This window comes from Pongo abelii, chromosome 7 (genome assembly GCF_028885655.2).
Source record: "Pongo abelii isolate AG06213 chromosome 7, NHGRI_mPonAbe1-v2.0_pri, whole genome shotgun sequence".
Lineage (NCBI taxonomy): Eukaryota > Metazoa > Chordata > Mammalia > Primates > Hominidae > Pongo > Pongo abelii.
The window spans coordinates 136065864-136090954 of NC_071992.2; the positions used below are offsets into that span (position 1 = coordinate 136065864).

Sequence of the window (25091 nt, forward strand, 5' to 3'; positions counted from 1 at the left end):
CTAAGATTCTATGACTCATGAAAAGCAACATTTTTCTATCTATTCAGCTTATCCTAAGGAAATATATACATACATGCGTAACAAATCTGACAGAGAAGTTGATACCATCACTCAAGGAAAACCAGCTCTCATTAACATTTTAGCCTATGTAATAAAGGTAGCCCTAAGAAGGTAAATTAAATAAATACTTGAGTTTTCAGCCAGGTGCAGTGGTTCATGCCTGTAATCCCAGCATTTTGGGAGGCAGAGGCAGGTGAATCACTTGAGGTCAGGAGTTCGAGACCAGCCTGGCCAACATGGAGAAAACTCTGACTCCATTAAAAATACAAAAATAAGCTGGGCGTGGTCGTGCACACCTGTAATTCAAGCTACTTGGGAGGCTGAGGTAGGAGAACTGCTTGAACCCGGGAGGTGGAGGTTGCAGTGAGCCAAGATCACAGCACTGCACTCCAGCCTTGGTGACAGAGCAAGACTCCGTCTCCAAAAACAAACAAACAAACAAAAAACTTGAATGTTCAAGCTTTTTCCTAAAATTGATTATATCAGCAATCCACACATCTAAATTGTGTTGGGAGGCTGGGGGAGGTAGAGGGTTTCTAGATCTCAAATACTCTTATCTAAAACTTCATTACAAATCAACATCACCTAAACCAAGTCTGTCAAGAAGCAAAAATGGCCTCTTAGAAGCCAAGTCAGTGAATGTATTAATCTTAATTTTTTTCACAGAAGAAATGTCACTATGGGCTTATACTTGTTTCATGCACAATTATAAAATGCTTGGCTATATAGACTTTCATATTATACACCAGATAAAGAGGAATAACATTTTAATTAGGAAATTGAAAAAAAAGGAAAGGGAGAATTTGGGAGGCAATAGGTATTAATAGAAGGACCATGGAACTTGTAATCATACAGACCCTAATTTTAATTCTTACCTATTCTTGAAACACAATTATCTGGAAGACTACAAACTTTCTAAGTACTGTGAGGGGTGGATTGTTACTCTTTATAGTGGACTTGTTACTGTTTATAATTGTTGAGAATAAACTTACCACAACAGATTTTCTCTGGAAATTTATGTTGTTGATGCAGACGACCTGATGGGTTGTATATTAATAAATATAAAAAGAAAATAAGGAAAACATAATTTTTATTATTAAATCAAAGTATAATTCTATCCAAGTATAAATTAGGACTATGTTCTAAGTAATTCAAAATTACATGTCAATATTTCATTTTAAAACACTACGAATTGGGGCCTGGTGCGGTGGCTCACGCCTGTAATCCCAGCACTTTGGGAGGCCAAGGCAAGCAGATCACGAGGTCAAGAGTTCGAGACCAGCCTGGCCAACAGAGTGAAACCCAGTCTCTACTAAAAATACAAAAGTTTGCCGGGCATCGTGGCACATGCTTGTAATCCCGGCTACTCAGGAGGCTGAGCCAGGAGAAAAGCTTAAACCCGGGAGGTGGAGGCCGAGATCGCGCCGTTGCACTCCAGCCTGGGCGACAGAGAGACTCCGTCTTAAAAATTAAAAAATTAAAAAAAAAAAAAAACTCTACCAATTGGGATAATTTTTTAAAATCTAGAAACAGTCACGAAAACAGATTTGACAGAAACACAATCTAGTACTTAGAAAAAAACTTTAGTAACCTGCAACGGGAATTAAATTTGCTGAATAACACTGTCATTCAAAACATTTTTACCTTACAAACACCAATTTCCATCACAGTGAGTAAATTCTAGCTTCCCACTAGGTTTCTCAGGCCCACCAAGTCAATTTCAAGCAATCACAAAATATAATTAATGGCAACAAAACCAAAAGGAAGGAAGGGAAATGAAAAAATACTTATAATTTATATGGCCTTGGGCTTTCAAAGCCCTTGTCTCCTTTCTTCCTGTTCATTCTGGCGGGCTCTACACCAGCCAGCGGCATGAAGCGGTCCCGCGGAGCTTGGTTTCCCGGCTTCCTGGGGGGATACGGGGCATTACTGGTCTTTGGCACCTCACATTCCCCACTCCCCTGCGGTCCCCAAGTCACGTCTCGCAGCTGGCCGGTCCCCAGGGGAGCGACCTGACGGGTCGCTGCCCGCTTCAACCTCGCTCCTTCGACTAGCTCCTAGAAGCCGCCGTCGACAAGCTGCTGTCACAGAGATGCTCCTCTACGCAAATGCTCAAAGCGACCATCGGCCGACATCTTGTCTATAAACTCTGACCTCCGACGTCAGCGGAAGTGGAAGAGCGGCGGGGGTAGAACCAGGAAGTCTTCTTAATGGGCTGGGCTTGCGATCTTCGCATGTGCCTTATCGTAAAGAATTGTTAAACTTTAGGAAAGCGAAGAAGCTATTTAGTGGATGAAGCGAGAACAGCAGGAAGAAAAGGAGGGAAGGTAGTTTTCTAGTACAAGCATATTGAGAAGAATGGAGGACAAAGTTTGTGAAGAACCAGGTATAAATAGGCTGGGGCAAGGTGCTAGTAACCGTGGGCGGTGGGGTGGTGGGAAGTCTTCCGAAATCAGGAGGTGCGTGCCTCTGGCTTGCTGTGTGAACAGACACACTGGGTCCGGTGATTTAAGCTGTAAAATACGTGATTAGACTGCAGGTAGTCTAAATGTCAAAACTCCAGCACTCCAGAGCTCTCACTAGGCACTGCTGCCTTAGTATTTATTTTAAAATATAGATTACAAGGCCGGGCGCAGTGGCTCACTCCTGTAATCCCAACACTTTGGGAGGCCGAGGCGGGCCGATCATTTGAGGTCAGGAGTTCGAAACCAGCCTGACCAACATGGTGAAACCCCCGTCTCTACTAAAAATTACACAAAATTAGCTGGGCGTGGTGGTGCACGCCTGTAATCCCAGCTACTTGGGAGGCTGAGGCAGGAGAATTGCTTGAACCCGGGAGACGGAAGTTGCAGCGAGCGGAGATCGTTCCACTGCACTCCAGCCTGGGCGACAGAGCCGAGACTGTCTCAGAAAAAAAAAAGAATAAAATATAGACTACAGGCAAGGCGTGGTGGCTCACGCCTGTAATCCTAGCACTTTGGGAAACCGAGGCAGGCATATCACTTGAGGTCAGGAGTTTGAGACCAGCCTGGCCAACATGGTGAAAGCCCGTCTCTAGTAAAAATACAAAAATTAGCCCTGCGTCGTGGCATGCGCCTGTATTCCCAGCCACTCGGGAGGGTGAGGCACCAGAATCACCTCAACTCGGGAAGCCGAGTTTGCAGTGAGTTGAGATTATGCCACTGCACTCCAGCCTGGAAGACAAAGCGAGACTCCGTCTCAAAATAAATAAATAGACTACATATAGATATATAGATTGTGTATATATATCATATAATCCATATAAATGCAGAAACATTTATTGAAAGACATTTCAAAGCCATCGTGTTTGTATTTCATGTTCATGACAATAAAACTTGTAAACTTCAGTAACAGTTAAACTTTCTTTAATTAATTATGGATTAGCCATTAACATTTTTGAAACTTGGACCATTTAACCTTGGCCTACCCCCTCCAGCTGTCCTGGTGATGAGTTCATTAGCTAAGTTAAAATTAATTTGAACTTTGATCTAAACCAAAACAAATCAGGAAAATAAAGCTATAAAAGAACTTTATCAAGCATTCCAAAACCAACTAGAAATTACTTGAAGTTTTCCAGTGAGCATTGCCTGTGCCAGTATTCTTCATTATAGGATTATAAACCCATTTTTTTCCCCAAAGTGCACGTCTGTGCCAGGCAGAGGAGTAATTATTCAGCCAATTTCATGGATGTAAACAACAAATATAAATAATCGATAGCACCTAGTGGCTTCCAGTTTGGGTGGAAGGCTAAAAGTAGAGGGGAACTCACTCACTTGAGAAATGATATTTAAGTGAATACATAGTTCTCTTCTATGAAACTATTACTGTTTAGTTCTCTGGAAAACTTAAGTGTATCAATGATTAGAACATCAAATCCTAAATAAAGAAATGACATTTTGAATATAAAAAGCCAAACTTTAAATAAATCATAGAGACCTCAGACATAATATAGGAAAGAATTCTTTTGTCCTTGTTTACACTGTGTACATAGTACAAATATAATTTGAAAGCTACATCCTATAACATTTAAGAAATAACAGTAGTTTCAAAATGCTTAAGATGAGGAGAAAAATGCCTTAGAAGACTAGGTTTTTAAAAGTCAGAAATAAAAGTACAAGTTATTTTTCTTGTATCCAGCAACTTTATAAAGCAACTTGAGTCCCGAAGAAAAGACTGTTGTTCTTTTAAGAAATGGGTCTTCTCGAATTATAAACTTTAACACCATTTTGCATCGAAGAACGAGAATATTTAGTGAGTAATGCACCTATGGTTTGCTTCTCTCCACACAAATCTCTGTAGGAACAATAAAAAATATATAACATGAATATGTTAGGGAACATATTATGACACAGTACTATGTACTTATTTTCTCTCTCTCCCCCTGAATCTGTCTTCTCAGCAAGCATAAGTGTAGGTGTTTGTGGGAGAGATAGGGTGGGGAGTGGTTCTAAGTTTTAATTAAATTAAGTACATTATATGTATTGTCTCATTTAACCCACACAATAAAAGTAGGAGTAGGCCAGGTGGGTGGCTCACGCCTGTAATCCCAGCACTTTGGGAGGCTGAGGCGGGTAGATCACAAGGTCAGAAGTTGAAGATCAGCCTGGTCAACCTAGTGAAACCCTGTCTCTACTCAAAACAGAAAAAAATTAGCTGGGCGTGGTGGTGGGCGCCTGTAATCCCAGCTACTTGGGAGGCTGGGGCAGGAGAATTGCTTGAACCCCGGAGGCAGAGGTTGCAGTGAGTGGAGATCGCGCCACTGCACTCCAGCCTGAATGACAGTGTGAGACTCCGTCTCAAAAAACCAAAAAAAAAGCAAAAAACAAAAACTAGAAGTAATGTATTATTTAACCCTATATTAGATATGAGAACTATGGCTCAGACAAGTAATAAATGAGAGTCAAATCCTGCCACCAGGTTTGTACAACTTCAAAGTCTATGCTATTTCTATTGTATGACACAGCCTCTAAATTAGAAATACAAGCAGTGTAATACAGTGAGGCCTACACAGCAGGGCCTAGAGTCAGAGAACCTGGATACAAGGTACCTGTGCGAACTTGTCTAGGTTACCAACGCTTTCTGAACTTTGGTTTCCTCTTCTGTACCTCAAAGAGAAGAAGATTATGACTGGAACATAATAAGGAGAGGGAGGAATAGGAGGACATGAGCTGGAGAAGGGGCAACAGCTAGATCACGTAGAACCTTGAAGGACAGGGAAAAGAATTGTGACTTAATTCTACATATAATGGGAAGCAACTACGAGTGTTTTAATTAATGGAAAAGTACAATGTGATCTAAGTTTTAAATAATGGAGGTGGCCGGGCACGGTGGCTCACGCCTGTAATCCCAGCACTTTAGGAGGCCAAGGTGGGCAGATCACTTGAGGTCAGGAGTTTGAGACCAGCCTGGCCAACATGGTGAAACCCTGTCTCTACTAAAAACACAAGAATTAGCTGGGCATGGTGGCGCACACCAGTAGTCCCAGCTACTAGGGAGGCTAAGGCAGGAGAATCGCTTGAACTCAGGAGGCAGATGTTGCAGTGAGCCGATATCACATCACTGCACTCCAACCTGGGCAACAGAGTGAGACTCTGTCTCAAATAAATAAAGGAGCCAATGAGTTGATGATTATGGAAGCTGAGCAGTGGATATATGGAGGTTTCATTATATTGTCATTTTTGAATATTTAAACAGTATAAGAAGGAGAAAGGGGAAGGGGGCAAAAATAAAACAGGGAGACCAATTCGGAGGCAGGTACAAGATGATCCATCAGGGTTTGCTCATAGTTTGAACCAGAAGGTAGGGGAAAGAAAGGACAGGGATGATTCCTAGACTTTGGTTTAAGTAACTGGATTAGTAGTGGTGCTGTTAACTGTGTTAAGGACGAGGGAGAAGCAATAGTTCTGTTATGAACATGTTAAGCTTGAAATTCCTATTGGATATCCAACTGGAAAGGTGAATTAGGCAACTAGATATAGGAATCTGGACCTCAGGGAAAAGGGCAAGTATGAAGATGAAATTAGGAAGTCATTAAATTTGTTTCCAGGCCTAGATGAGGGCACCAAAGGAAAAGTATAAACAGAGGAGAAGATGGCCCAAAAATAGACCTGGAGCACTCCAACATTTAGAGATTGAGAAGAAGAACAGGGAGACATCAACAAAAGAGATGGTTTTCTCCCCTCTCATCCAAGGAAGAGGGGAGAAACTTGTGTTTCAAGTAGGAGGAAGCAGACACTGTCCAACAGTGCTAAGTCAAGTAATCAAGGACAAATAATTAAGCATTGAGTGTAGAAAGATGGATGTCATTGGATTAAGAAGATGTCATTGGGTAAAGGAAAGAATGGGAGGTGAAAAGCATAGAGTGAGTATAGGAAACTTGTAAAAGGCATTTTCTTATAAAGGAGAGCAAAGGACATAGGGTCCAGTAGGTTGCTATTGTTGTCTTGCAAGATGGGCAATATTACAGAATTTTGTATGCTGATGGGGATGATCCAGAAGAGGGAGACATTAATAACACAAGGGATGAAAGGGATAACTCAAGGATCCAGGTCTTTAAGAAGGCAGAGGAGATGGACCTAGTGCAGAAGGATTGGCCTTAGGAGCAGGGACAATTCATACACTACACAGGACTGCAAAGGAAGTAGGTGTACACATGAGGAGGTTGGCCAATTTGGCAGTGGGAAAGAAGGTTGTTCTGGCCTCACTGCTTCTATGTTCTGAAAAAAGTAAGATCATAAAAGGAAAGAGAGGGTACTGCTGGTATGAAAAAGGAAAAGAAGATGTAGAAGAAGCTCCAAGGGTAGAGAAGTTTCATGAGCAAATCATGTCTGGTGAGGGGCCGTTGTAAGTACCACTAGGTTCTTAAGCAAGACTGGCAGCTTCATCGTGTATTCTCCAGAAAGTTTCAGCTGGCCACGTGTAGGCACAGGGTAAGCAGAAAGTTGGGTCTAATCTTTTTAGCTGTTTGCCAGGGAGATATGGCAAGAGGGAGAGAGGGCCACAGGAGTAAAGTGTGGACAGTAAGAGCTAAGAAGACTGGCCACAGGATTCCAGCTGGGTAAAGAGAAGAAAGAGCACCTGAGAGGTGTGATGCAGTGACAAAGCTGTAGTGTTAGTGGGTTTCAAGCATTAGGGGACGCAAGATTTTGTTAAGAAGTGACTTTGGGGCTAACGTGTTCTACTGCAATCTGGCCTCTCCCACAATGTTAAATAAATTAAGGCATGAGGTGGCAGTCAGAGACGGGTGTTTGCCTTAGAGTCATAGTAGGGTATGTATTTTGTCCCTCAAAGGGGACAGTTTTCCAGGAATGAGAGCAGAGAAGTGCTTTTAGAAGCAATAGTGAGGAACAGAGATAACACATATTCTACCTCCAGAAGCAGTAATTATGGAGGACAGAGAAGACAGCCACCACCTAAGAGTTTCTAGGGAAGCAGTATCCTCAGGGAATACTCAAGAAAATTGTGTTCCAATCATAAATCTAAAATGCTGTACCACTGACTGTAAAAAGAACAACCCTCAAAATCTGTCTTTAATAAATTACTTACTGAATATATGGAGCAATATCTTCTTCTGTCCACTTCTCCCTTAGAGAGAAAAGGCTATTAAAACGTTCCTGATTATCCTCAGGTAAATCATCTACTTTCAGCAAAAATATGATTTCTGGTCTCGAGTGTCTATCCACCAGCGCTAAACCCTACAAGAAATTAGAAGAAACAGAGCAGTTAAAGTAATGTTGTAATGTTTAAACATGACTCATTCTTTTACCTTTAGGTTTAGCTTAGCTCAAGATATTCAAAATGTCAGCTACATGAAACTTAAACTATCCAGAGATTTACGATAGCCTTTTTCATACAAAGAGCTCCTTTAAGCAGTGACTTCTTTCCTCCTCTGCAATCTGGCTTCTACCACCAGCAGTTTATCAAGACAGCTCTGGTTCTAAAGGTCACCAGTAACCTGTCATTGCCAAATCCAGTGGGCCCTTTTCTTGGATTCATCGTGTTAGCCCTCTATTTTCTTTTTTTTTTTTTTCTTTTTGAGACAGTCTTCCTCTGTCACCCAGGCTGGAGTGCTGTGGCAGTCTTGGCTCACTGCAACCTCTGCCTCCTGGGTTCAAGAGAGTCTCCTGAGTAGCTGTGACAGCCACCACGTCCAGCTAATTTTTATATTTTTAGTAGAGAAGGGGTTTCACCATGTAGGTCAGGCTGGTCTTGAACTCCTGGCCTCAAGTGATCCACCCACCTCAACTTCCCAAAGTGCTGAGATTACAGGTGTGAGCCACTGTGCCCAGTCCCTAACCCTCTATTTTCTTTGTTACTGTTGATTACTCCTCCTTCTTTAAATCTCTCTCCATCCCTGACATCACAGTCTTCGTATTTTCCTCGTAACTTGATGTTGTAGCTCCCTGAGGCTTCCATCCCAACCACTCTACTTGCTTCACTGTCAACTCTGAGTAACCTCATCTAAACCTGTAGCCTGAGCCATCACTTACTTGCTAATGACTATAATATTTATATCTTCAGCTCAGATGTCTCTTTTAAGTCCCAGACCTCTATATCCAAATCTATACATGAACTCATTTATCATCCAAACCTGCTCTAGTTCCACTATCCTAGGAAAACAGGAAACCTAGGCATTAACTTTGATTCCATTAGTCAAACCCCACACCTATGTGGTCACTAAAGTCTATATAACAGGTGTTAAGGCTTCAGGATTCCTCTATCCATTCCCCCATTACCTATCTCTTTAGCCAGTACTCTCTTAGTTGGGAGCATATGTGTTGACAGCCTGCACAGTAATCCTTTTTCATAATCTAACCAACCTTCCATCTGTCCATCTTGTTTATTGTCATAGTATTCTTTTCAAAAGGCCAAACTGATGAGTTCCTGATGAGGTAACCCCTCTAACTGATGTCACTCAGTGGCCTCAAAGAGCTTTCTACAAAGAGTTGAAATTCCTTAGCACGGTCCACAGTGTCCTTACCTCACAAGCATCCTTTACTCCAGCCCATGCATCCCTACAACAGTGCCTTAATTTTTATTTGCCCCCCACCCTTGACGATGCTCTCCTAGATTTCCACCTCTGGCTTTCCTTCCATCTAGAGAGCAACAGTTCATCTTTCCATACCCAGCAGCTAAAACGTCTATTCCGTCAGAAAGTCATCTGTGATTGACCGGTCTGATGGCTAAGCCCCTTTTCTTTGCTCTCATAACATCGTGTGCACGCCTTTCCCATGGCGTAGATCACTCTGCATTGTAAGAACAGATTTATGCAAGTAATGTGTGTCCCGATTGCCAGTTCCCAGGCTAAGCACCATGATGACACCTTGTATGACATTTCTCCTGAGCACCTAGCATGGTGCCTCAACATAAAAAGAACTCCATAAATACCAAGCAGATCTTTTCATTTAACTAACAAAATATTTACCAAGTATACACCACATGCCAGGTAGTATGCTACATACTAGCAAGCAACAGCAAACAAAATGCCATCAAAGCAGAGAGTGGTGAACCACATAAACATTTTTCCAAGCTAAGGGGAAAGTGCCATGAAGGAAAGAATAGCGTGCTATCGAAGAGTAAAACCAGAGGCCTTTGCTTCAAGCAAAGAATGAAGGAAGGCCTCCTTGATGAAGTGACTCAAAGATGAGCAGGAGGTGACCAGATGAAATTAGAGAGAATATCATTCTAGAACAAAAAGCTTTGTGTGAAGGTCCTAAGGTAGGTGACAGCTTGAGGATCTTGAAAACCTGAGAGGGTTGGTATGCAGCAAGCAGAAGGGAAGGTAGCCAGAGATGAAGCTATGAAGGTGATCCTGAAGGGCCTTATAAGCCAAGACATGAATTCTGAGTTTTTTATCCTGAGTGCAGTAGGCGACCATTAAACTGATTTAAGGCCGGGAGCAGTGGCTCACATCTATAATCCCAGCACTTTGGCAGGCCAAGGTGGGCAGATCACCTGAGGTCAGAAGTTCGAGACAAGCCTGGCCAACATGGTGAAACCCCATCTCTACTAAACATACAAAAATTAGCTGGGTATGGTGGTGGGTGCCTGTAATCCCAGCTACTCGGGAGCCTGAGGCAGGAGAATCCCTTGAACCCAGGAGGCGGGAGTTGCAGTGAGCTGAGATCGAGCCACTGCACTCCAGCCTGGGTGACAGAATGAGACTCAGTCTCAAAAATAAATAAATAAATAAATAAAGTGATTTAAGCAGGACATTCATCTGATCTGACTAGCATTTATTTATTTATTTTTTATTTTTTATTTTTTTTTCTTTTTTTGAGACAGTCTCACTCTGTCGCCCAGGCTGGACTGCACTGGCATGAACTCGGCTCCCTGCAACCTCCACCTCCCAGGTTCAAGCAATTCTCCTGCCTCAGCCTCCCGAGTAACTGGGATTACAGGTGCCCGCCACCACACCTGGCTAATTTTTGTATGTTTAGTAGAGATGGGCTTTGGCCATGTTGGCCAGGCTGGTCTTGAACTCCTGACCTCAGGTGATCTGCCTGCCTTGGTCTCTCAAAGTGCTGGGATTACAGGCGTGAGCCACCGCACTTGGTCTGACTGGCATTTTTAAAAGATAATTCTAGTAGCATCACAGAGAATGGATTGGAAGGGAGCAAAATTAAAAGTGCAAGGGGCCTGCCTAGGGATGCTATTGCTGTTTAGAGGCAGAAAATCAAGGTAGTTTGGACTAGGAGAGGGGTGATGGAAATGGTGAGAAACGGAACAAAATGAGATACACTGAGTAGGAAGAGGGATTAACAGAAAATGGACCCAAGTGATCTTGTAGTGGTGATAGATATGTTCTAAAACTGTATTGTAGTGAGAGCAACTTATTTTAAAATTATTAACAATATTTTAAAGGTGTATTTTATAATATGTAAATTATACCCCAATGCTTTATTGGGTTTTAAGGACTATGTGATGGATTGGATGTACATGCACTCTTAATGTGTGTCTAAGAAAAGAAATTGGTTCCAAATTCAGCTCCAACTCAAGTTTCGTTCACCTAGTAATTAATCAACTGTTGAAGTAAGGTGGCAATGTCTATTGCTATTACCTTAAGCTGATCAAGACTAGTTACCATTCCTTCAGGAACACTCTGCTGCCAGACTTCTTGAAACTCAGCGAGATTGAATTTCACCGCATTCTGAAGTAGCATTTGTGCTGCTGCTCTACATATTTTATCAGCATCCAACTCAAAATAAACTTCGGCTAAGGAAAAGTTATCAGATATTTTCATATTATCATCTTATAATTAAATACTATACTAACGTTTCCTTTTCTTTGCTGCAGTTTCTTGAAAGGAATTATACACCTAAACTCACTTCCCACAACCCCATAGTTCGTTTTTTTTTTTGAGACAGAGTCTCGCTCTGTCACCCAGGCTGGCGTGCATTGGCGTGATCTCAGCTCACTGCAACCTCCACCTCCTGAGTTCAAGTGATTCTCCTGTCTCACCCTCCCAAGAAGCTGGGATTACAGGTGTGTGCCATCACGCCTGGCTAATTTTTTTATTTTTAGTAGAGATGGGGTTTCACCGTGTTGGCCAGGCTTGTGTCGAACTCCTGACACCTCAGGTGATCTGCACACCTTGGCCTTCCAAAGTGCTGGGGTTACAGGTGTGAACCACTGCACTGGCCTTTTTTTTTTTTTTTTTTTTTTTCTGAGAGAGAAGGTCTCACTCTGCTGCCCAGGCCAGAGAGCAGTGGCACAATCAAGGTTCATTGCAGCCTCGACCTCCCCTGGCTCAGGTGATCCTCCCACCTCAGATTCCTGAGTAGCCGGGACTACAGGCATGCACTGCCACACCCAGCTAATTTTTGTATTTTTTTTGTGGAGACAGCATTTTATCATGTTGCCCAAGCTGGTCTTGAAATCCTGGGTTCAAGCGATCCACCCACCTCAGCCTTCCAAAGTGCTGGGATTACAGGTGTGAGCCACTGCACCCAGCCAGAGTTCTTATTTTTAACACCGACAGGCTTTAGAAAGGTATGCCAGTTTTAACATATAAGAGTTAAATGAGAATACTTTCCAAATCTTACCTTCATCTACATATTTCTTCCCATAACATTTAAGACAGTGTTCTATCATTTCCCTGAAAAATTTAAAACACCCACTTGAAAAGTTATAAGCATTTTTATGCACTATATTTTAACCCCATTGCCAACTCAAAATTAAGAAAGAAATTCGAGATTTCAAATACTAAGTGATTTTGGTTGCCAAATAATATTTTATTTAAATTAGGAACTAACTAAAATATACTGGGAAGCTACTATGTGCCAGGCCCCATGCTAAACATTTTAACATCAATTATGTAAGCATAAATTTATTATTATAAAATAGCTCAAACATATTATTTCCTTACTTTATTTATTATTTGTTTTATTTTATTTTTTATTTTTTTTGAGAGTGCAGTAGCACATTCTCGGCTCACTGCAACCTCTACTTCGGAGTTCAAGCAATTCTCCTGCCTCGGCCTCCCAAGCAGCTGGGACTACAGGCACCCGGCACCACGCCCAGCTAATTTTTGTATTTTTTAATAGAGACGGAGTTTCACTATGTTGGCCAGGACAGTCTCGATCTCCTGACCTCGTGATCCACCTGCCTCAGCCTCCCAAAGTGCTGGGATTACAGGCATGAGCCACTGCGCCCAGCCTATTTCTTTATATTTTTATGGCCAAAAACAAACAAGATAATCCACATGTATTCACCCCAGTGACCAAAATTCCCAAATCTTCTTTGGTTGTTTCTCAAAGATTTCTCAAAGATAAACATTTCTCAAAGATATCAAAATATAATGATTGTAGTTTATGCCCTGGGTTTAATTCCAATCTGTAAAAGAACTCCCTTACCCTTAAGGAAATCTGATAGACAAGAAATTAAAATACTTACTCTGGCTCCAATGGTCCAAGTTCCTGAAGGCATGTATTCAAAGGAACTTTACTAAAAGACCATGATTCGGAATCCACAAGCTGAGTTACATGATTCAGAAGTTTCATCTCATAATCAAATTCAAGAATCCTCCAATAACCTACAAATTTCAAAAGTTATATTTACCAAAGAACTTTCTTTCTTTTTTTAAGGCAGGGTCTCAACTCTGTCACCCAAGCTGGAGTGCAGTAGCATGATCTCAGCTCATCGCAACCTCCACCTCCTGGGTTCAAGCAATTCTGCCATCTCAGTCTCCTGAGTAGCTGGGACTACGGGCATGCACTACCATGCCTGGCTAATTTTTGTATTTTTAGTAGAAACAGGGTTCCACCATGTTGGCCAGGCTGGTCTTGAACACATCATCAGCCTGCCTCAGCCTCCCAAAGTGCTAGGATTACAGGCATGAGCCACCGTGCCCGGCCCAAAGAACATTTTATATAAACTAGCTAATAGATTGACAAAGTCACAGCATACTCTTGCTCACTGCAAAAAAGAGACACTAGGCTGGGCATACTGGCTCACTCCTGTAATCCCTGCACTTTGGGAGGCCGAGGCTGGCGGATTGCTTTAGGCCAGGAGTTCGAGACCAGCCTGGCCAACATAGCAAAACCCCATCTCGACTAAAAATACAAAAAATGAGCTGGGCGTGGTGGCACACACCTGTAATCCCAGCTGCTCAGGAGGCTGAGGCATAAGAATTGCTTGAACCTGGGAGGCCGAGGTTGTAGTGAGCCAAGATTACACCACTGCACTCCAACCTGGGCAATGGTGAGACCGTCTCAAAAAAAAAAAAAAAAAAACTTCACTTTCTGTAAACAGTGCTTCTTTTTAAGCTTTTCTCCCAATCATTTTAAATTGTGTCTTCAGGGATATCAAGTTGTTTTTCAAGAGTACTTTACATATGACTAGCTTTTCTCAAGTGGTTTCTTTTTTTTTTTTCTTAGAGATGGGGTCTTACTCTTGCCCAAGCTGGTCTTAAACTCCTGTGCTCAAATGATCCTCCTGCCTCAGCCTCCGGAGTAGCTGGGATATTAAAGGCACATACCATGGCACCCCTCTCTCCAGTGCTTTGACATTCAATTATCTCACAATAATCTTGTCATTCTAAACAGAAATTAGGAAATCTGCAATTGGTACAGTCATTTCGTTAGAATGTCATACAAATGAGGTGAAGGTCATAGGTTCAATATTCATGATAGTCTCTGCTGTGCTGCACTACCATGGTTATAACTCTCATCAGAGCTATCTTGCAGAGGCATTTCTATACTCATAAAGAAGTCCAGCTCACCAAAGAGATGATAGACTCCGAGGTACAATGTGGATGAGGGCCAAGTTAAGGGCTGGGCATCATAAAGATCCCTTTCCTATTCCTGTAAGAGATCATGACATGCCACTTTATTTATTTATTTATTTATTTATTTATTTATTTATTTATTTACAATGGAGTCTCACTCTGTTGCCCAAGCTGGAGGTGTAGTGGCACGATCTCAGCTCACTGCAACCTCCACCTCCCGGGTTCAAGTGATTCTCCTGCCTTAGCCTCCTGAGTAGCTGGGACTGTGGGCATGCGCCAACATGCCCGGCCAAGTTTTTTGTATTTTTACTAGACAGGGTTTTACCACATTGGCCAGGCTGGTCTCGAACTCCCGACCTCAGGTGGTCCACTTGCCTCGGCCTCCAGAGGGCTGGGACTACAGGCATGAGCCACTATGCCTGGCCATGAAATGCCATTTTATAATTGATGGCATGACCACCACCCCAGAGAAAGAAAAGTATACATCCACCATTTCTAAAGGAGAATGTTGCTATTCTTACTCTGAAAACATAAAGGCAACATTTAAAAAATGGATTGTGTGATGTAAAACTGAGGAAGAAAGCGAGAAGTAATCTATGCATCCCCCTACGTAGATTGTATCCATCCCCATGCTGCAAGTTAATAATGCAGAGGGCTGCATTAAAATGCATGGTTTCATTTGCCTTTAAAAAAAAAAAAGCTTTAGGGCTGGGCACCATGGCTCACTCCTGTAATCTCAGCACTTTGGGAGGCCAAGGCAGGAGGATCACCTGAGCTGAGGGGTTCAAGACCAGCCTGGCCAACATGGCAAAACCCCATCCCTACCAAAAACACAAAAATTAGCTGGACATGGTGGCGCATGCCTGTAACCCCAGCTACTCAGGAGGTTGAGGCAGGAGAATCACTTGAACCCACGAGACGGAGGCTGCAGTGAGCCGAGATCAGGCCACTGTACTCCAGCCTGGTTGGGTGACAGAGTGAGACTCCATCCAAAAGAAAAAAACTAATTTTGCTAGGAGTTCAAGGACCTGGGTTCTATGCCATATGCTGTCACTAACTCCACATGTACCCTGGACAAGTTAGTTGCTCTTCCTAGGCCTTAGTTTCCTCACCAGTTATAAAAAATAAAAGATTAGACTATTTGATGTCTAAGGACTTTTTTTTTTTTTTTTTTGACGGAGTTTTGCTCTTTCGCCCAGGCTGGAGGGCAGTGACGCAATCTCTGCTCACTGCAACCTCAGCCTTCCAGTTTCAAGGGATTCTCCTGCCTCAGCCTCCTGAGTAGCAGGGATTACAGGCACTCACCACCACGCCTGGTTAATTTTTGTATTTTTAGTAGAGACAGATTTCACCATGTTGGCCAGGCTGGTCTCGAACTCCTGACGTCATGATCAGCCAGCCTCGGCCTCCCAAAGTGCTGGCATTACAGGCATGAGCCACCACGCCCAGCCTGGACCTTTCTTAATCTAACATGGTTCTTACTTTACCACCTAATTCAAAAAAATTGGAAGGAGTCAAAGTGTGATTAAAGTCACTGGTAGCAGATTGACCTCATGTAAAGATGAAGTCTCTATCCCACAACAAGAAAGACAAATATCACCATCTTTTCTTTTTTTAGACAAGAGTTTCGCTCTGATGCTCAAGCTAAATAGTGGTGCCATCTCAGCTCTCTGCAACCTCTGCCTCCCAGGTTTAAGCAACTCTTGTACCTCAGCCTCCCAAGTAGGTGGAATTACAGGCATGCAACACCACACCCAGCTAATTTTGTATTTTTAGTAGAGACAGGGTTTAGCCACATTGGCCAGGCTGCTCTCCAACTCCTGACCTCAAGTGATCCGCCCGCCTCAGCTTCTCAAAGTGCTGGGATTACAGGCGTAAGCCACTGCGCCCGGCCCAAATGACACCATCCTTAAACCCAAAAGAATATTAAATAAACTATATGCAGTAGGGTGAAGATGTCCCAAAACTTCTCTCCCTTATGATGCCCAATTTCATCATTGTTAAAATAGTAGTAAGTAACGCTACCTCCAATCTCACAGGCATTTAGAACTTGTAATTGGGTCATTATTTCTTCCTCACTTGCCTGAATTTGATCAAGCAAATCTTCAGTTGTATACTGCAAAAAGAAAAAAATATTTTAAGGCCTTTGAAGAATATTTTGTTTTTAGATTTCTTGCTGAATATTGGAGAATAAATACACAGAACAGATGAAGGCAATATTTATGCACTAGCTCAGTTTCTTTTGTTAATGTATAATGATTTCTACACAAAATCAATGGATGTCTTAGAAAACAAACAGAGGTAAATCTTCATGACACTGGATTTGGTGATGGCTTATTAAATATGACACCAAAAACCCAAGCAACAAAAGAAAAAGTAGATCAATTGGACATCATCAAAATAATAAACTTTTGCACTTCAAAACACTATCACCACAAAAGGACAAATACTGTATGATTCCACTTATCTGAGGTATTAAGAGCAGTCAAATTCAGAGAGACAGAAAGTAGAATGGTGGCTGCCAGGGGCTGAAGGGACAGGGGAAATGGGAGTTATTGTGTAACAAGTACAGAGTTTCAGTTTGAGAAGATGGAGAAGTTCTAGAGATGGATAGTGCTAATGACTGCACACCACTATGAATGTACTTGATCCTACTGAACTGTATACTTTAAAATGGTAAATTTTATTTTTTCTTCTTTTTCTTTTTCTTTTTTTTGAGACAGAGTTTCGCTCTTGTTGCCCAGGCTGGAGTGCAATGGTGTGATCTCGGCTCACCGCAACCCCTGCCTCCCAGGTTCAAGCGATTCTCCTGCCTCAGCCTCCCGAATAGCTGGGATTACAGGCATGCGCCACCACCACACCCGGCAAATTTTGTATTTTTAGTTGAGACAGGGTTTCTCCACGTTGGTCAGGCTGGTCTCAATCTCCCGACCTCAGGTGATCTGTCCGCCTTAGTCCCCCAAAGTGCTGGGATTACACACGTGAGCCACCCCGCCCAGCCTTTTTTTTTTTTTTTTTTTCTTTTAAATACAAAGTCTCACTCTGCCACCAGGCTGGACTGCAGTAGTGTGATCACGGCTCACTTACAGCCCTGACCTCCTGGACTCAAGCGATTTTCTCACCTCATCCTGGGACTAGAGGTGTGCAGCCAGCCCCAGCTAATTTTTAAATTTTTTGTAGAGACAGGTTCTTGCTATGTTGCCCAGACTGGTCTCAAACTCCTGGGCTGAAGCAATCCTCCTACCCTGCCGTCCTAAATTGCTGGGATTACAGGTGTGAACCATTGCCCCCAACCCCAAAAATGTTAAATTTTATGTTATGTATCTTTTACTCCAATCGAAAAAAGCAAGAAAGTCAAAAGACAACCCACAAAATGAGAGAAAATATTTGCAAATAATGGATCTGATAAAGGACTTGTATCTAGACTATCTAAAGAATTCGCTTACAACTCAGTAATAAAAAGATAAATAATTAAAAATCAGGCAAAGAAACCGAATAGGCATTTCTCCAAAGATATACAAATCGTCAATAAGCCCATGAGAAGATGTTCAACATCAATGAAAAATAGTGCAGCCACTCTGGAAACAGTATGGCAGCTTGAAAGCTTCTACAGGGTCACCACATGACCCATCAGTTCTGCTCCTAGGTACATACCCAAGAAAAATGGAAACATAGGTCCACATTAAAATCTTGTATACAAATGTTCACAGAAGCATTATTCTTAATATCCAAAAAGTAGAAGTTACCCAAATGTCTATTAGCTGAGAAATGAATGCATAAAATATGAGTATGTCCATAAAATGAGATATTATTCAGCAATAAAAAGGAATAAAACACTGCAGGCGGGTGTGGTGGCTCATTCCTGTAATCCGACCACTTTGGGAGGCTGAGGTGGGCAGATCATCTGAGGTCAGGAGTTCGAGACTAGCCTGGCCAACATGGTGAAACCCCATGTCTACTAAAAGTACAAAATTAGCTGGGCATGGTGGCATGCACTTGTAATCCCAGCTATTCGGGAGGCTGAGGCAGGAGAATCACTTGAACCCAGCAGGTGGAGGTTGCAGTGAGCCAAGATTGCGCCATTGCACTCCAGCCTGGGCAAGAAGAGCAAAACTCCATCTGCAAACAAAACAAAACAAAACACTGATACATGCTACAACATAAAATGAACCTTGAAATGATTCAAGTGAAAGAAGCCAGCCAGAGAAGGCCACATATTATATGATTCCATTTATATGAAATGTCCAGAACAGGCAAATCTATATAGACAGAAAGTTTATTAGTGGTAGCCTAAGGGAAAGGGGAGAGAAGAAAGTGGTACTGGAAGGTGACAGCTAAAGGCTACAGGGTTTCTTTCTGGGGTTATAAAAACGTTCTAAACTTGATGGTGGTAATGGTTGCACAACTCTGTGAATGTACTAAAAAGTATTCAATTGCACACTTTAAAATTGGTGAATTGTTTGGTATGTGAATTATATCTCAATAAAGCTGTTACCAAAAAAATTTTTAGAGTCTATTGGAAAAAAAGGGAACTTCTAGTACAAACATGGTCTTCATATACCAGTAGAGTTCTGTAATTTTTAAATTAAAAACTTTAAAACTGGTTTTTACTTTGTTTATATTTTTCCATAGTTTCAGGAATTAGTTAATTTTGACATTGGAGTAAGAATACCTTCCTTTATGTCCCCTCTCAAGAGCATCTAGTCATATTTTTAATTAAATAAATTTTTTACCTCTAAAAAACCTATTATTTCAAAGTTAAGAATATGAGAACCTCTAAGCTATATAAATGGCATTATGATATGTAGGATCTGCTTTAAAATACTCTAGAAAAATTAAAAAGATGGAAGGATAGAAAGGGGACAGAAGAAACAAGACTGACAAGACATTAATTTTTCAAGTGAATGATGAATATATGGGGGTCATTATACTACTCTGTCTGCTTTGGGGTATGCTTGAAATTTTATAACTTTTTTAACACAAGCATTTATAACAGCTATATAACATAAATTTTAAAAAGTAAGAATGTGACCATTAAGTGCCTCTGATTATAGTTGTTAAATTTCAAATAAAAAAGTGAAAATAAGAGTCTTACTTTTGAGCTGTTTGAATCCTTCTCTTTTTGACTGTCAGGTCCTTCATACGGATTTTCCATCAAAAGTTTCTTTAGCTTTTTTAACTTAGGTCTACATCTTCTTAATTCCCAATAATTATTAGAAAAACCAAAGATCTAGAAATTATAATATATCGTAACCTTTTAGGGGCCATTCTAAAGGAAAATTTCATACAAAATTCCAACTAATCAATCTGCCCCCTCAACAAGTACCGAGAAAAGGAAGCTCCAAGGTATTCTGCTTTGTATCAGGAAGGTATTTATCCAGCCACCTCAACTAGATGGATGGGCATCCTCAAGAACATCTTTTCAAATCCCCTTAATATGATACTGTCAGCATTGTAAGAATCAATAATTGAGTGTCACATCTCAAATGTACTCTGAAAACTAGAGTATGCCCAGAAAAAATGACAGGATGGTGACAATTCTCCAAACCTCTCCAAACCAGGTGGAAACAACTAAAAATGAATATACTTAGGCAAAAAAAAAAAAAAAAAAAAAAAAACCAGAAAATAGAGAAAAGGTATTATCAGTCTTCAAATAGGGACATTAAAGGGAAGAGGGGGTGTGTTGCTCATGTTGAAATGAGGCAGAAGTTAAGGGACAGAGATTTCTGTTTAATACAAGATCTTTCTAATGTTTAGAACTGCAGCTAATTCCACTGTTTGATTTGTGAAATAGTGAGAGGCCTACCACCCAAAATCCAGTTGATAAGCGGCTAGAGAACGGATGAATATCTGTTATCCTTGCCTGCACTTACAAGACTTGCCTAGTTCCTAGCACTGAGTAAGTGCCCAATAAGTGTTTCATAAAAGAAAAAAAAAAAGGCTAAACTGGATTATCTTTGGGATGCCCTCCAACTCTGAAATAGAAGGACAGGGGATGCTTCTACTTTCAAACTAGGATAAGGCTTGATTGACAAGATGAGGCCTAGAGCCTGAAGGAGATGTTGCTGAATCTAAGGCTTCCCAAAGAAGAGCTTAAGGACCAAATCTGACAGACTGATTTTATCCATAGTTAAAAGTGGTTTGCTGTTTTATTGTCATCTCAGGAAAAACAAAGTAAAACAAAAAAAATGGCAGCCTTCTGGCTACATCCAATACACAGATATTGTGGTATGCTTTTGTGTGCTGGGGGAGGTTTGGCATAGTGTTTCAATTAGATGCCAACATTTAAAAAATTAGGAGATTTCACCCCAAAAATCTAAATTTCAAGAATTACTTGGAAAAAATAAATCAAAAGTCTAGCAACGCTGGGCCTACTTTCCCACAAGGCAGCTGAGTAGCGGCCGTCCACCTACTTGGGGATTGTGCTTTCCAATTTGCTGTAGACCCAACCACTCCCTGTTACTCCTGGGTATCTACCACCATTTATCAACCCCAGCCTATTTCTCATCTAACCCCTTTAAGCATCTGAGGTTCAATCACGGATTATGGCTTTGGTTAGTGGATCCTGAAGTTTTAGCCAATCTCAGTACATAGAATTTCCATAACAAGCAAGAGCTCAAAGATTCTCATAGGCATTATTATGCCCTCCCAAAAACACCTACAGAACAGATAAGTGATGAAAAAATAACACTACTTTTTTACAACAGGATGAACTGCCAATATTTTTAGTTAATTACAACGAAAGACTTCAAACCTACAAAAACCAACCTAGTATATTTACTGGATGTTTCTCTATTCTAGTAACATCATATGAATCACTGAAGCTTCCCAGCATTTTCCCTTCTTTCTTCTCCAATTCTGTATTTAAGGATATAGTTGGCCTAAAGTCATTCCCAAAGAAGTAAGGGCTATGCTTGGATTGTTACATATGTAACAACTTAGTTACTGTTTTATACATTTAACAACTTAGACAGTTGTTTGGTTACTGCCATCAATATTCTCCAAAATAATTAAAAATTTGTTATACTTGGCAACAGATATTAATGAACTAAACCAACTTCAAAGCTAAGAAACACACTTCCTTCAAAAACTCAAATTTCTTCATTTCTTTTTTGGAGGCAGCGTCTTGCTCTGTCACGCAGGCTGGGGTGCAGTGGCATGATCTCGGCTCTCTGAAACCTCTGCCTCCTGGGTTCAAGCAATTCTCCTGCCTCAGCTTCCCAAGTAGCTGGGAATACAGGCGCACACCACCACGCCCAGCTAATTTTTTGTATTTTAGTAGAGACAGGGTTTTACCATGTTGCCCAGGCTAGTCTCAAACTTCTGAGCTACAACAATCTACCCACCTTGGCCTCTGAAAGTGCTAGGATTACAGGCGTGAGCCACCACACTTGGCCCAAATTTCTTCATTTCTCCACCTCATAAATATTACCAAATGAACCAGTTATGGTTTGAGGGAGTTTCCTTTCAAAACACATCCACAGCAAAATCTACTAAAAATAGGTAGAATTTTTAGAATGACTCATTGAATAACAAACTTTGCACATTATAGAAAAAAGATCAAATTGGGACTTGAAAATCAAAATAGGAGAAAACAGACAAGTTCACAAGACTCCAACAAACACGCAATAATAATAATGCTGAGAAATTCAAATTTCTTTAAAGAACTTCTTAGATGCTCCCTGATTATAGATTTTACATGTAAACTTTTTAACTAAAGACCAAATTACCATATGTTTTCATTCTCAGACTTTTATAAATCAGAGTACAGAAAAGAGCACCTCAGTGTGAATAATGTTACAGTGTGAATCTTCCTTCTTCAACTGGTCTGGAGTTTTACAACCAGGAATGAAAAGCAACATATTGGAAGTGTCTGCTATCTTCAAGTCGTATGTTTTGTCTTTACTGCACAGCACAGCTTGCTCGTCTTTATCACCACGAATCACAAGACTGTAGCAAAATGGGGGAAAAATATATAGTTTATTGACAATCCAGTAGCCATTTTCATTATAAACATTTCTCAAACCCTCTAGGCTTACAGAACTTAGAATTAAGTTTTGACATGCTGCCTCTGTCTCCTGCTAGCACAATGATGGTTCCCCACAGCAAGCATTGGGCCAACTGAGAGCCACACAGACACCCCACCCAGAGCCTCATTAAGGAAAAATAACTAAAGATGGCCAAGACAGATCCATAGAGGCCAAGAGGCCAAATGGCACTACATGACATCTTGTGCAAACTGCTGGGAAGAGCATAAGACGAAGCATCCTGAAACTTCAGTCAAGCTGTCTCAATTTTCCACAACATGCTAAAGTGGTACTTCTCAAATTTATGCATAGGCATCTTAGAGAGTGTTGTTCAAAAGCAGAGTGGGATTCAGTGGGTCTGGGATGGGACCCAGGGTCCCGTATTTCTAACAAGCTCCCCAAGAAAGGCCAAGCTGCTGCTCCTGGTACCCACCCAAGTGTCGTCCTTGTTTTGTTCTGAGTACCCCCTCACAATCAAAGGAGCACATCCTGGCCTAACCATAAGTTGTGTTGCAAAAAAATTGGGACCTTATGAAAAAAAGGATGCAGTGGTGAATGAAAAATATGAAGAGGATATGTTTACAAACTGGACTAAACCAAAGACTTTGACAAAGGGATTTTGTCACAGCTGAAGAAAAGCAAGGACGCAGTGGCTCATGCCTGTAATCCTAGCACTTTAGGAGGCTGAGGCCAGAAGATCGCTTGACAGCAGGAGTTTGAGACCAGCCTGAGAAACATAGCAAGACCCCATCTCTACAAAAGAAAAATTTTAAAGTTAGCTGGGTGTGGTCGTGCACACCTTAAGTCTCAGCTACTCAGGAGGCTGGTGGGAGGATCGCCTGACCCCAAGTAGTCATGGCACCATCATGCAGAGAGCCATGATTGTGCCACTCCACTCCAGCCTGGCTGACAGAGTGAGACCCTGTTCCCACCACTCTCTCCCCAAAAAAAAGATAAAGAAAAAAGAAGGAAGAGGAAAGGATGAAGGTGAAGAGGAGGAAAAGGAAGGATTAAAGACAAAAGATGATGGCAATGACAGGGGAGTTGGTTCTAGCAGTTTTCCTTGTCTGTAAAGCATTTAATTCTCCTATGCACAACTTGTTTCTTTTGAATAAATAATAAGAAACCTGAAATAGCAGACTGTGTATTTATTTTTGACCAAGTCTTCATTTAAGTAAAAAGAATAAAAGGTTTTTTAGATTCCTAATGCTAATAATGCTTAATAGGCCCAAGTACCTAGTCTTTAACATTTATTTCTCTAACTGCACTACCCCCACTTTGAAATATTTTGTTTATACCATCACTCCCTACACCCCAAAATTAAAAACACACGTTTCCAGGGCCTGTTTTTATTTTTCTGTTTTTGTTTTGTTTTGTTTTTGCCAGCTAGATTAACTAGAACTGGACCGAGAGAAAGTCGTCACACCTGAGTTCCTTTCTCAACTCTCCACCAACTGAGCTGGGATGGAAACAGACTAGTTAAGTTCTTTCAGTTCCCTTAAAGGTACTTTGAGGTATATAGTAGGTATCTGAAGAATGGCCAGTTTACTCTAATACTCTTTGGTGGGCAACGTACGAAAACTGAAAGACAGCCTAAAGGATTCCATCAAGAAAAAAGAGAAAAAATAGCCTAATAAAATATAGGTGTCGGAGGACCAATTGTGCAAAAGAGAATCAAGCTTGAGCTCCCTATTTTGCAGGAGCTAGGGCTGCACAGGGTGGAGGGATATAACGATTCTCTAGACTTCTCAAGACTGCCTTTAAAAAACGACCTCAACTTCGACTTTTAATCAATGATCTTGCAGCAAGTTTGTATCTGACCTGTAATTAGAAACAGCTTCAGATCCCTACTAAGCAAGTTTGCTTCGGGGTGGGTGGGGGTCTCACCCAACTACCAAGTCTGTAAACTGATTCCCAACACTTCCTATCTATCGTCTGAGTAAAATAAATATAAGTGGAAGGCAAGAGTTCTATAAATATTGGGTATCACCACTGTATTTTAAGGTAGAATGACAGGTGTCCTGTAGAGTCCCTGTAATCACCGGTAACTCTTCAAAAACTTCACTGAGGTTGTATTAGTATTTCCTGACTTGCTCCCGCTGACACACGCCTCCAAGGTCAGCTGGACCACTGCTACTCATCACCGCAGTGCAGCCAACTGGACGGCCCACCGGAGGCGTGGACTCCTCGGGAACAGGCAGCTTGCTATGAGCCCCCGGCCAGGTCAGTGCATCTCTCTGGCCCTGTTTTCTTATCCCGAGTTTCCCCGCTGAGAAAATAACGTGGCCGGCCCGAGGCTGGGGGCGCGGCGTGTCCAGGGCTCACCTGTGTCCATCCTCCAGCTGCTGGCACAGCGTGGGCTCCAGCTCCAGCAGGCAGAAGTCGCCGGCGGCAGCGCCGCTAGCCCCAGGGCCGAAGCCCAGGCAGTGCACCGCCGGCAGCAGCTCGGCCGCGTTCAGCTTGGCGATCTGCAGCGTCGCATCCACCTCGTCGCGGGTCCTCTTCATCGCAGCGCCGGGTCTAGGAGTCCCGCCGCGCCCGGGTGGCTGCGAGCTTGACGGGAAAGAAAGAAGTTCCCAAGCAGCTGGAAGCTAGAAAACCTGAGCGTTTCGAAAGCGCGCCAAGGCGGCCATGGGCGTGTTTCCGGGGCGGAGCGCGCTGCGGGCCCGCCCTCGGGAAGGCCTGCCGGCTTCTGGGTGCGCGAGCCCCTCCGTGCCCCACGCCGGACCGCGACTGCAGGAAGGAAACGCGGCTTC

The 25091-nt window shown here is 42.0% G+C and overlaps 2 protein-coding genes and 1 long non-coding RNA gene across 6 annotated transcripts in view; 1 reads left to right on the forward strand and 2 right to left on the reverse strand.

The window, feature by feature from the left end:
- The window catches only part of TAF2 (TATA-box binding protein associated factor 2), a 102998-nt gene extending 100758 nt beyond the window's left edge, over positions 1–2240 (reverse strand). For all 3 annotated transcript variants that reach the window (XM_054518793.2, XM_054518792.2, XM_054518796.2), the window contains exons 1-2: positions 1851–2240; positions 1053–1106 (exon numbers count right to left, since the gene is read on the reverse strand). In XM_054518793.2, coding sequence (XP_054374768.2) covers positions 1053–1106; positions 1851–1934 — 138 coding nt within the window. In that variant the 5' untranslated portion in view covers positions 1935–2240. The remainder of the gene's footprint in view (positions 1–1052; positions 1107–1850) is intronic.
- Positions 2225–25091, forward strand: part of LOC129047522 (uncharacterized) — a 35459-nt gene continuing 12592 nt past the window's right edge. Inside the window, exons 1-2 of the long non-coding RNA XR_008509259.2 lie at positions 2225–2446; positions 23722–23849. This is a non-coding gene — a long non-coding RNA (uncharacterized LOC129047522). The remainder of the gene's footprint in view (positions 2447–23721; positions 23850–25091) is intronic.
- Positions 4026–24842, reverse strand: DSCC1 (DNA replication and sister chromatid cohesion 1). 2 transcript variants are annotated; one of them, XM_024251119.3, is made up of 9 exons: positions 24661–24842; positions 22090–22258; positions 19404–19538; positions 16334–16424; positions 12976–13114; positions 12126–12178; positions 11141–11295; positions 7627–7775; positions 4026–4374 (listed from the first exon to the last, which is right to left on the reverse strand). In XM_024251119.3, exons 1-9 carry the CDS (start codon positions 24840–24842, stop codon positions 4266–4268), a joined length of 1182 nt encoding a protein of 393 aa, XP_024106887.2. In that variant the 3' UTR covers positions 4026–4265. The 2 variants fall into 2 exon arrangements, with proteins under 2 accessions (XP_024106887.2, XP_024106888.2); XM_024251120.3 differs by lacking the exon at positions 19404–19538.

Excerpts from the sequence above, each read along its gene's own strand:
- DSCC1 (XM_024251119.3), bottom strand. The coding sequence starts at position 24,842 with ATGAAGAGGACCCGCGACGAGGTGGATGCGACGCTGCAGATCGCCAAG. Across the intron at positions 22,259-24,660 it reads CAGCTGGAGGATGGACACAG|TCTTGTGATTCGTGGTGATA; the intron begins GTGAGCCCTGGA and ends ATTTTGCTACAG. Across the intron at positions 19,539-22,089 it reads GTAACATTATTCACACTGAG|ATCTTTGGTTTTTCTAATAA; the intron begins GTGCTCTTTTCT and ends TATAATTTCTAG.